This window comes from Botryllus schlosseri, chromosome 13 (assembly GCF_051294905.1).
Source record: "Botryllus schlosseri isolate E-star chromosome 13, Bs_hap1, whole genome shotgun sequence".
Classification (NCBI taxonomy): Eukaryota; Metazoa; Chordata; class Ascidiacea; order Stolidobranchia; family Styelidae; genus Botryllus; species Botryllus schlosseri.
This window is the reverse complement of record NC_137248.1, coordinates 19,870,318-19,882,301: the sequence shown is the minus strand read 5'-3', so window position 1 is coordinate 19,882,301 and position 11,984 is coordinate 19,870,318. Positions and strand designations below refer to the sequence as shown.

The 11,984-nt window shown below is 41.9% G+C and overlaps 1 protein-coding gene across 1 annotated transcript in view; it reads right to left on the bottom strand.

Moving 5' to 3' along the window:
• Positions 1-1,129: 1,129 nt before the first annotated feature.
• LOC145454287 (uncharacterized) overlaps positions 1,130-11,984 on the bottom strand; it is a 35,958-nt gene continuing 25,103 nt past the window's right edge. Inside the window, exons 2-6 of the mRNA XM_080332283.1 lie at positions 3,734-3,779; positions 3,349-3,414; positions 2,993-3,158; positions 1,629-1,735; positions 1,130-1,227 (exon numbers count right to left, since the gene is read on the bottom strand). Coding sequence (XP_080188409.1) covers positions 1,665-1,735; positions 2,993-3,158; positions 3,349-3,414; positions 3,734-3,779 — 349 coding nt within the window. The 3' untranslated portion in view covers positions 1,130-1,227; positions 1,629-1,664. The remainder of the gene's footprint in view (positions 1,228-1,628; positions 1,736-2,992; positions 3,159-3,348; positions 3,415-3,733; positions 3,780-11,984) is intronic.

Below are 11,984 nucleotides of genomic sequence, written 5' to 3'. Positions count from 1 at the left end.
GAGCATATCATTACTTTGATTTTATCTGTAATTAATCTGAGTTCTTTTGTATGGAGTAAATGTGGCTTGCAGTTCAAAACTAAACAGATAATTTAGTATCGCGTTTCATTTTCTTGAAGTAAAATTCAATCTATATGAAAATTTTTGACCTACCGTATTTCCGGTAACTTAGGATACTAATCACACAGAATGTTAGTGTAGTATCCGGTGCAACTTCTCCGTAGTGCTCATCGTCCTACGGGCCTTAAATACTGCGGATGTTTCCATTCCATGATATTTTCTGAAACGAGGCGCTCGGCCAGCAATACTTAAGAACCACTGCATGCTCCATAGCCAAACTATGAGTTGCATCCCACGATCAAATCGAATTCCTATGTTGCAAAAATTCGATGCCTCCTGCAATGTATAGCAGCACGAGCTCGGCTCTATGCACCTTTCGATACACCACCAAGGCAATGCAGGTATAGCAGGTTTTCAAAATTACTTACTTACTTGGGTTGTTTTAGAGCCATCAAAATGTATACTTTTACTTGAAGTGTTTTAGGATGCTTTTAAAATGACAACTTCTACTCGTTTTGAGTACACTTTTGAGTCGCTTCTTCTAAGTCTATTATGGTGGCGTTATTGACTAATTGACCGGCCCTGCAAATTGTAACCCGACTTTTCCTTACGCAGAATATCACAGCGTGAGAAGACATTGCACACATTCGATCCTGTGTGTCACGTTCTTCGAGAATATCGGTGAAGCCAAGGGCCGAAATGCAAGTAGACGTCGTATAACGTTCGTTCCAAACACCAAATTCATTTATTGATATTTATCGATTCCAAAATACCATAAGATTGGTAGGTGGATGTGTTTTCATGTAATTCGTGCGAAACATACGATATTTTGACGACGAGAACGACCGCGTATTATAGTCTATTGATTTCCGAGGTAAAAAACCGTTCAATATTATGCGGAAGTCAGCACAATGGACCTGATATTTAAATATAAGTATAAAACAAAGTTATTTGATGCCAATACCCCTGTCAGATTGAACCTCGATTCCTGCTGTGTATAGGGGGCACCTAATGAAGTGAAATAATTCGATAGCATAGCAAAGACGAAACTGATAGCGAATACAACAACTTTATATTATTGCAGCATTTTATTTCAGAAGAAACTTTGAATTCACATAAGCAATGAGCATCCAAGTTTAGAAATCATGGTCGTAGCTCCGGTTGAACCTGTAAATACAAAACAACAAATTGCTAATTGTCGCTATTGATTTACCGATCGCGGTATTTAAGCTACTGCGGGCCCTCGAATAACGAAAAATTTATCAGCACTTCATTCAATGTTCAAATGACTAGATCACGAATGGGCATCCCTCACCATCTTCGACTGTCGCATTGTGACATAATCAGAACTCGTTTGGTCAACAACGATGGTAAAAATTGCAGCTCGCATAAGCCGCTCCGCATTGATATAAAAGCATAGAAAACGTACAGTAATAACAAATAGATTTGGAGACGACAATATTCGAACTCAAGCAGTGACAAATTGACGTCATAGGCCTACATATGGACTGTGCGGCTCATCAGTATATAAGCACGGATTTAGATCGCGCAAAATATAAACACCATACCTTTTTTTCGACAATGAATCGGCTCCATTTTTATTCCTAGTCGTCGCTTAGGATGGCGCTGAGTACTTCGGATCCATCGTAGTCGTCGACGTCTGGGACATCCATTTCTGGAAAATCGAGAATTTTCAATAGGGTAGTCATCGGTACTTGAGAGTTCCCCCTGTGGTGTGTTATCACCGCGCCAGGCGGTTGTAATGCCTCGCCGCGACATTGCCGGAAAGACGCAGAGCATGCGTCTTTTACTATAATAAACAACATCTGCCGACGTAGCACGGCTAATTTTCGCTCTAGGAATAGGGGAGATGTGGTACCGATGAGACAGTGGGACCGACAATACGTGAAAAATTATCTGTGATAATCCCATGATTACAGTACGCGAATTTGTATGCAATTGCATGCTGGCAGAATCTTTCCTCACATGCAAAAAACTTGGACCTGCGTGAGTTACGGGGTCTGTGACAAATTATTTTTATGTTTTTGGGGGACGTAAAATGAATTTTGATCGACTTGTATACATTTCTCTATATCACCTTCCAAACTAACAAACCAGCCATAATTTTCAATGTGAAGTGTCAGTAGTGAATATATTGCCACATATTTTTAATTCAATACCATCTTCGAGTGGACTATTTTCAATTCAATTAAAAGGGCGTGGGCCTGTGGTACCATAGCCGAATCATTCAGAATAGCTGAACCAACTAATCATTCAACAACAGAAACTCGCCTATATATATATAGATGCCGCAAATCATAGTTACCTGTGGTGTATTATCGCTATAACGAGGTATTTGAAAGTCAAAATGTCGATTTACGGGTAATATGTATGTGCCATCAATTTTGTAAGTTTGGGCGTGAATCGAAATGTGTTTTCACGCCAACATTTGAGTTGATACATTCTATTTTACTCTTGAAGGTGGTGACGACACATTCTTTATTGGCTTGCTTTAGCTTAGATCATAGTACACAACAAAACAGGATGAAAAATTTTTGAGAGAGGTTTTGAGAGTTTATCTCATAGGCCATGTGTGCCTTTGCACCCACCGGTAAGAATTCCGGAGTCGACCTTGAATTCGCTGCGGAACGTACCACTGCGCTATCGCGTCACTAGTAGCCACATTGAAGGTATATAAACACGCATTCGTAGTTGAATACCAATAACATTTAGGATGACTGTCGGGTCTCATAAAATACTTGCAATGTTCGGAAAATAAAACGACGTTGAGATAGCGACCATATTGAATCACAAAATGTAAAATAGGGCGAAGGTAGGATGAGCTTTACAATAATAGATCTAATGAAGGATGTATTCATGAAATCAGTTGTCACATTATTTTTCTATGAATTTACTGATCTGTGTATCTCACCTTCGTCTCCATGGTAACGACGGTATCTGCGGCCGTACCTTCGGCCGTAGCGTCTGCTGGGACGGTATCTTCGGCCATACCGCTTGTAGTAGCGACGTTTGCCAGCAGAGCATTCGCTCAAAATCAAACCGATTATGAGAATGAGAGCAAGCAATTTAACGTTCATCTGAAACGTAAATGCAAGTCGTAAGCCGAGTGGGACTCGTTTTCAATCTTTATGTTGGGCGTTTGATGCTGAGGAGCAGCTAGAATACAAGCGGATTCTACAGTAACACTAGGAATACTCTTACGACGAAAATATTGAGAATGAGAAGAGTACCACAACTATTCAGATACAAAAAGCTTTCGCGACTCACCTTGACAGTTGATTGCGTTCGTTGCGACGATGTTCGAGAAATGGTGATGATACTTCGTTGCTCTGCCTTAAATACATTCAAGGAGGACCGGAACTGTTTACATTTAACTTAGGAAGACGATGCGAAGGATGCATCGCAAGCTGGCCATAATGAGTCGACACAGGACAGGATGTCTTAACATGAAACGAAATTGTCGGCACGTTCCATACGTTGCCACTTATGCAACGATGTACCACTACCGGTATAACGAATAATCTGATTTCTCTGTACGACGACTCAACTTGCATGCAATTAATGCGGGTGATAGGTGAGAATGCTTCGCGGTGTTTCGACATCAGTACTCGACTTACATACCCTGCTGATATTCAATCGCACGATTCCTTACCTGTCGACTTTCGTTCAATTTAGGACTTTTGTGAGACACTGCTCTCCTGTAACATATAGCGACGTAGAGCGACTATGAACCCACAACGCATGAGCATGATTTTGAGTCGACCGGTATCGGAGTCGAAGCCGAGATCAAATAATGCAGCGTTGGAATGCACCGCTACGCTACTCGTCACCTGTTAAAAACGGTCACGCTTATGTATACGTAATCAAGTTAATGGTACCAATGAGGTGGAAGAAATAATGTTCTGTAATCAAATGCTGTTACATCTTCCATATTAAAAATATATCATATGCCCAGTGGGACCGCAACAGCACTTTTTCAGCCCCCACGCCCCCCAAAGCTTTGGTCTTGGGCTTCTATAGGGTGATAAACCGGACTTCTGGCAGACTTTGCCCCCATACCACCTCAGGCTGTGGCGAGTTAGCGCAGTGGTATAATCCGCGGCTGCAACACCAATGGGTGCGGGCTCGAGTCCGACCGAGGTCGACTTCCGAATTCCGATACCTGAGTGTTGGAGGTTTACCTAGTCTCCTCCTCATCCGCGCCAGCGGTGTCTTACAAAAGCCTAGAGGTGGGCCGTGCTATAAGTCGGCAGTTACGGAAAATAAGAAGAATATCGGCGTGGTGTAAATGACCATAGTAGTCGACAAACACCATGAATACCCCAAAAACTAACAAAACCCCTCAGGCTATCCGCAGTTTTGTCTCTAGCCTACTTATCATCTACATTTGGTGTCCGTTCAGTGAGTGGGCTGAAAATTTTCTATAATTCATGATTGAGTCGGTCAATATGATCGAGAATTGCCTAAATATTGCTTTCAATTTTTATCCTCTCACTGCTCACGTAATCAGATTTACCGGTAGAGCTGATCGAGTTAGGTGTCTTGGAAAAGGTAGGTCCCTACGGGCGAACTTTGACACACTTCCTGTGGTTTTGGGTATCAATGTGAGTTGAAATAGTGCGGTCTTTCCTATGGCCTTCAGGTTAATGTCACAATTACAGATATTGCAATATGTGAAATACTTCAAGCTCCGTTTGATGCCTTTCAATTCTCTATCATAATCGTCACGAAAAACATTTTTACGCTTCCTCATTTTAAATAATCAGATTCAGCGTTATTATAGCTAAGATTATTATGTGTAATATAATTTAGATAAATTTATCAATGGTTTATAGCAGGGCCGGCCAACCCGTGGCCCGCGAGAAGGTTGTGAGTGGCCCGCGAGGTAATTTCCGAAATTTCTAATATCATCAAAAATGGATTGCACAGATTTTGAACTTGCAAGGCGAACCAAAAATTTGATTAGTCTGGCTGCAAAACTTGAGATGTGATGACTAAAATATCAGTTCCGACGCATTGACAGATCCATCAGCCATTCACATATTGGTATATCTTCGTACACTACAATAAAGCAGAATAATTTGCGGTAGATTTATCAAAGGTAAAAATTTTCTACAAGCTTGGTGCAACATGTTGTCACTCGATTTCTTGTTTTTAATATTGTTGCCCTTTTGTGAAAATGGAAGAATACCTAATGTATTAGATTGAGTCTGCCTATATTCGCGATTATGAGACAAAGTGTCGTTCAACATAGCCTATGCGACATTGCGTTTGCGCTCGCAGTAAGACAATCGACTATGAAACCTAGGCACGAAATGATTGACGCATGTTGGTCGCAGCTTTCGATATCGATATGTCCATGCGCCGAATAGCCCAGTCCTCGCAAACTGAGCCCAGCGATATACAGCAGGCCCGCAATATAGTCAAGTGACAATATTATTGACCTATGAACTTCAAAAAATTTTCGCGCTCGGCGCGGCCAGTGGCCCGCGCAATATTTCGTCAATCGAATGGGGCCCTTTGGCTGAAAAGGTTGGTCAGCCCTACTACTTTTTAACCAAAGTATCGTCTGCACTGCGCCCTTTTTCGCTATGCAATAAGTGCTGCCTTCCCCATATCCTATTATATTCTCCTGGTACTGCTGTTTACTGCTAAACTGACACCCGCTGCGATAGCTTGTTACAGACGAAACTGATATACCACCCACTATGCCAGGGGCGGGCAACTTCTCCAGTCGGCGGGCCAGATATAGGAAAATTAGATACTTGGCGTGCCGGATTGCTGAATCGATACATTATTCGCCCATTTATCCACATAGACAAGGAATGAATCGTATTTAATAAATGTATCTTAGCGACAGCAATGTCACTTCAAAGCCATTTCTCGCCGATAATGACGAGGATATAATGTATATTTGAGAGCAGCATTGTCATACAGGCGCCGCCATGTCTTCTTCTCTCTGATCATAGTGTCTTATATGGTGTGTACACAAGCAAATCTCGTGGTTCAGTGAAATTGGTCTAGGTCACGCTGTCCATTTGATCAAAGTCAATTTGACGGTAGTTTTTGACCGACTTGCCAAGCATTAATTTGATAAAACGGGTATCAATCAAAAGCTACCGCGGTGCTGGTTGCGAAAATATGAATTTTATTCTGCTCGTGGTCCTGGAACCTCCCCAAAATCAGCCTCGAATGTTACATTGTAACGGACTTTGGTATTGTGACGTAGTCATGCCTTCTGAGCAGCTCAGGAGCAAGTGCGCACGAGAGTAAGAGCGTGAATGCTCGATGCTCAATCAAGGGCCAATACGCTTGCGGTTCACTCTGCTCCTCACTTGCTCCCAGACGGCATGGTTGCGTCACAATACTAAACTCCGTTACAGTGCAACATCCGAAGCTGATTTTGGGGGTTACAGGACAACGAACAGAATAGAGTTTCTATTTTCGCAATCAGTACCGAGGTAGCTTTCTAGTGATACCCGTTTTATCAAATTTAATGCTCCGCAAGCCGGTCAAAAATTACCGTCAAATTGCCTTTGACCAAAGGGAAAGTGTGACGTAGACCAATTTCACTAAGCCGTCAGATATGCTCGTGTACACACGAGATAGGACACTATGCTCCGATCAATCAGCACACTGTGCAATCCCTAATTAATATTTCAAGGCGTTCGATAGCCCGGTACCCCAAATTTACCAAGATATCAATTCATTAGGGCTGAGCATGTGATGAGATAGCGTCGCTGTTCATCTGTGTGGCCTATTTTATCTCGATATTGAATTCATGCGGACCGTGGCATCTACGAAATTTAAAAGTAGCCCGGGACCCGTTTTGAGTTGGCGTACCCTGGTATAAGCGGTGTCTTACAAAAGCCTACAAGTGTGCTGTGGTACAAGTCGGCGGTTACGGAATCAAAAATTAGAAGTATCGGTCTGGTGTAAATGACCATTGTAGTCTATAAACACCATGATTACTACAACCGATATTAGGGTTGAGTACATCGTAAATGCCGATAATGCAAGTCTTTCTCGCTTCGACGAACTTACGGGCAAGCTCCACTCGCACGCTGCGCATACATGTATAAAATAAACATGCAGTCACTAAAATTTGACGTAGTAAGCAAGTAGCGGGGAATCTCGGCAGACTAGCCGCGGGCCACATTATCATATAAGACGGAAAACTGCCCGCGGGCCGGACAAAATCCCTTCGCGGGCCGGATCCGGCCCGCGGGCCGTATGTTGCCCGCCCCTGCACTATGCCATAGCTATCTCACCACTAGACGCCACGGGAGTTCCTTTCATTTATTATGTCATAAAATCCCGATGCAAAAGCATAATTTTAGAATAATATGCAACACAGATATATATATATATAGGTCTAGCTCTGTCTGCGTTCAGACTTAGAGCACCATCACCGAGGTGATGGAAGTATCCATCAAAAAAGAGAGCATCAAAGATTTAGGATATAAATTAAATTTCCCTTGAAACCAGAGGAAAACGATCAAAGTTCTGTAAAGTTGTTGAAAATAAGACAAAATAAGGACGCAAGTCGAAAATAAAGACATTTCTTAGAAATAAGGACGGTCGAGTTTTCTAAAACCTGGCCCTTCAAAATACGGACAAATCTTAAGGACGGTATGGCAACCCTGGCTATAAAGGTGACTAACATTTCAAAACCGGTATTTTGCGAATCACGTAGCCTAATTCCCAAATCTGAATTTGACGAAACCGGACTAGTACGGGACTCAAGCACTTTCGGACCAAAAACACATTTTCTCCGTAAGGCTGTAGTGAATTTGGTCCGAAAGTGCACGAGCCCCGCAGGTCCGTCAATTACATGTACCGGAATCATCGTCCTAAAGTGGAATAAACATTGAAAGTTTTGACATTTTTCGTTAATGACTTCGTTAATGACTTGCGTGGTAGAGAACAGACCTACAAATTGGGATCAATAATCGTTTCTTAAAATGTCTTCGCGGCCCACCTGAAATAGCTTCGCGGCCCTCCGGTTGAGAAGCACTGCTCTCTAGAATACATCTGTCCTGTCTAGCCGAGTCCTCCTCGAAATTGTTGGCAACACGAATTTGTGGAATTATTATAGCATTTTGTTGTTCCAGTTGATAAATTAGGTGACGTTTAAAACGTCAGCATGCAGGCTACTACAGCATTGTGGCATAATATGGCCTGAATCGTCGCTAGTTATCATGTACATTAACATGTAACCTTACGGAATTATAGCAATATGACGTCAGGTGATATCATAGGCTCACGTTCGCGTTCACACAGAACCTTTCAAGAAGGTTCGCGTTCACATGAACCAGAACCTTTCAGTGCTATTATGCTTTCATCACTTTCATGGGTTCAATTGCCACGACGTCTAGGCCATAGAGACCCTGTATCGCGGTGTCTGGCCTACCTACCTGCAGACATGGGGTGATTACTTTATGATTGTAATCGATTGCGATTACGATTACTTCCGGATGACGCGATTACGATTACGATTACGATTACAGCAAAATCAGGAAGTAGTCGATTACGATTACGATTACATTGGAAAAGTAATCACGATTACTCACGATTACATTTATTTTGCATCTTGGAAGCTATGTTGGAAGACAATATATGGATTGCACTGAAGAGGCCTAATGAGATTACAAACTTCCTTTAAAAGAGATGCGTCAATTGCTTGTTACGTCATAATGAACAATTGCCCATTTTTATAGAGTTCAATTTATCGCGCCCAATGATTTGCATTTTTGCCAGGGCCATAATTGCCGCACCCCAAATTTCCCAATAGCGTGGGAAGCGAGCTTGACGGGTCCTAAAAAAGTATTTCGTAAACCAACATAAGTTACAGAGTATTTTCGAGAGATCTAATTAACTTGAAAATTCTCTCTATATCAGTGATTTCCAACCGCGGCTCCGAGCTAGCCTACTTGCGGCTCCCATTGACGTTAGAAAATCCAACAAAACTATTATAAAATCAATTTGGAACAAACAAAAAAATTGATTCAAAAATTACACTTGCTTGGCTTGGAATCTGGAGTTTATAATTAAGGGTGGAGACCAATTCCTTTGCTGTCGAGTAGCGATTCTCTACTCAGCAACGATTTCGTTACTCAACTCACGTCAAAAAGTATGCTCACACTCAAATGCGTTTGGATCGTCACTCAAATTTAAGTCTGCTCATCATCAACTTAATTAAGTGCAGGTGGTATTGCAACACGTTTAACAGCGCTATCTGACTATCAAACCAATGGATCATTTGACTTGATTGTGAAGTTCGACGGTCGCATTGACGGAATGAATGCTTTTTCCCCATGATGAAAATGTTTTCATGTCCTGTAGTAGTTAATGTGGCCACTGACCATGGTAATTTACAACTTGAGTTGCTAGACATGCAGTCAGATATAAAGACATGACAATTTGTTTGCGCGTCTGCGAAAGTTTTTCTTCTAGTCTGAAACGCTTGAGCCACTACAATATCGTTTGATTATGTAACAAACCGGAGGTTACGAATTAACAACATACACTAAAGTAATTATAACAAGATACCAGAGATTATAATTATGAATTACGCGCCACCAGCTCTACATGTAGGTAATTGTGTGGCGAGAAAGCGCAGTGGTATAATCAACGGCTGCAACGCCATTGGGTTGCGGGTTCGAGTCCGACCGAGGTCGACTTCAGAATTCCTTTCAAAGTGTTGGAGGTTTATCTAGGCTCCTCCTCGCCGCCTCATCCGCGTAAGCGGTGGCTTACTAGAAGTGCGCCGTGTTACAAGTCGGCAGACACGGAATCAAAAATGCAGAAAATTGGCCTGGTGTAACTGACCGTTGTAGTCGACAAACACCAAGATTACCTTAAACAAACAAACTCTACAGGTAAATCTGACCACCCTGGGCTGAGAGAGGATTAAAAATTAATTGTAATATAATGCAATTTTCGACGAAATTCAGTCTTCAACTTGCGATTACCACCCTATAGGGGACGACTTACTGTCCGTGCTAACATGATAAATAAGCCCATGGCGATGGCGGCAGGTCCCACTGTTGAGTAAAGAATTGTGATTGGCGCCCTTTCAAGTAGAGTCATATGAGAATAAGACGAAGCGAACATAAAATTCTGCCTTCAACTTAATACAGATATTTTACTGCAAGCTGTCGTTGCGAGAAAAGGCAAAAACGGCTCGGTTTTGATATATATATATATCACCAGCTGTTGATTTTTACTGCTTCGTAGTGGAAATCGCAATGTTTTATTTGATGAGTGCAAAATTTCAAATCTTTGTCCGGCGTACGTACGTACTAGATAGGCCTACTGCTCGCCAAGCAGCTACGGTCAAATTGCGTTTAACTAAGCATAAGCATAACAAACATCAACCATAAGTTACTATTTGAAACTAGGCAGAGCGGGGATAAATTATACTGCTGCGAGGTAGTGGCATGTGGAACGTGTTGATAACCTGATATACAGCACGGCGGGTGTTCTTACAATGACACTAATGTACAAAGTACGTACATCGAATATCTATTTAGTGTGGATACTTCTTACGCAATGACGCGCAAAGCTAATAGGCTGTTTCTGACGTAATAACGAGCTGTGGCGTTCGAAAATCAAACGTTTGTGCTGTTACGAGCCTGGTATATTATCTCTTCCTCGTTCACGAATGTTCATTGTTCAGTTTATATCATATGCCTTGCAAAAATGAAAAGTAATCGTTCTTTCACGGAGAAATCGATTAGATATGGGAAGTAGTCGATTACGATTACGATTACTTCGAAATTTTTTCGAATGTAATCGATTGCGATTACGATTACTTGGAAATGCTGTAATCGTCGTAATCGATTACGATTACTAATCGCGATTACCCCATGTCTGCCTACCTGGCGCACGGGATCTCTCTCGATATGATATGTTTATTGTGTCATGAAAACCATATCCGTCAGTTTGGGGTGTTATGGCGACTGCATAACTTGTTTTTGTGGCTAGCGCGTTAGCTTATATTGCCTTGCAATTCCTCGTTGGAAATGTTGGCAAGCGACACAAGATATTGATTTTATGGAATTATTATAGCATATGATTGTTCCCGTTGAGACATTTGGGGATGCTTAAAAATTCAGCTTTTACTTCAGTGTTGTGACATAATGTGGCCTGAGTCGTCGCTAAGTATCGTGTACAATGTACAATATATTACTTTAGGCCTACGGAAATGTAGGGTTCAAGTTCACACAGAACATTTCGAAAAGGTTTGCGTTTACACGAACCAGAATCTTCCAAGGGTTCGCACCATCCCTAATGAATAACCTCTTTCGTGTCGTGGTGATAGTATCTTTATAATTATCGCGAAGGGGATGAACGATTTTGCGAATCCCTGCACGACGCAGGATGAGCTATTTATGAAAAACATTGACGAGAATGTGGGAAAAGTCAAGCAGATGGTACTCTATACAACTGAGTGTGTCTTGGACAATATTTCTTGAATACACGAACCACCTTTCTATCAGTTGATGCCGTGCACTCGCGCGAACCACTGTGTTCTAATTTCAGGTGTTTGATCATCATCATCATCATCATCATCATTGGTTTTGTTAGCAATTTTATCAGTTCAATACACCACAAAAAATGCGATACAATGAAAAGAGAGGAAGATGTCGAAGCGACAAGGAGTAGTCTATAGAATCCGACACCCACCTTGGCCTCGGCGATGTAAAGAGGAGGCATGCGCACTGAATGAAAGTAAAGAATATAGTACAGAAAAAGAAAGCGACAAGAAATAGGGCGGCATGTCATGGGAAGCGAGATCGATAGGTCAGTCGTGGTCCGGTAATCTTGAGGATGGACTGTATTTATTTAGTAGTAATTGCTTGTATTTCGACTTGAATGTGGACATGCTCGACCTCGTG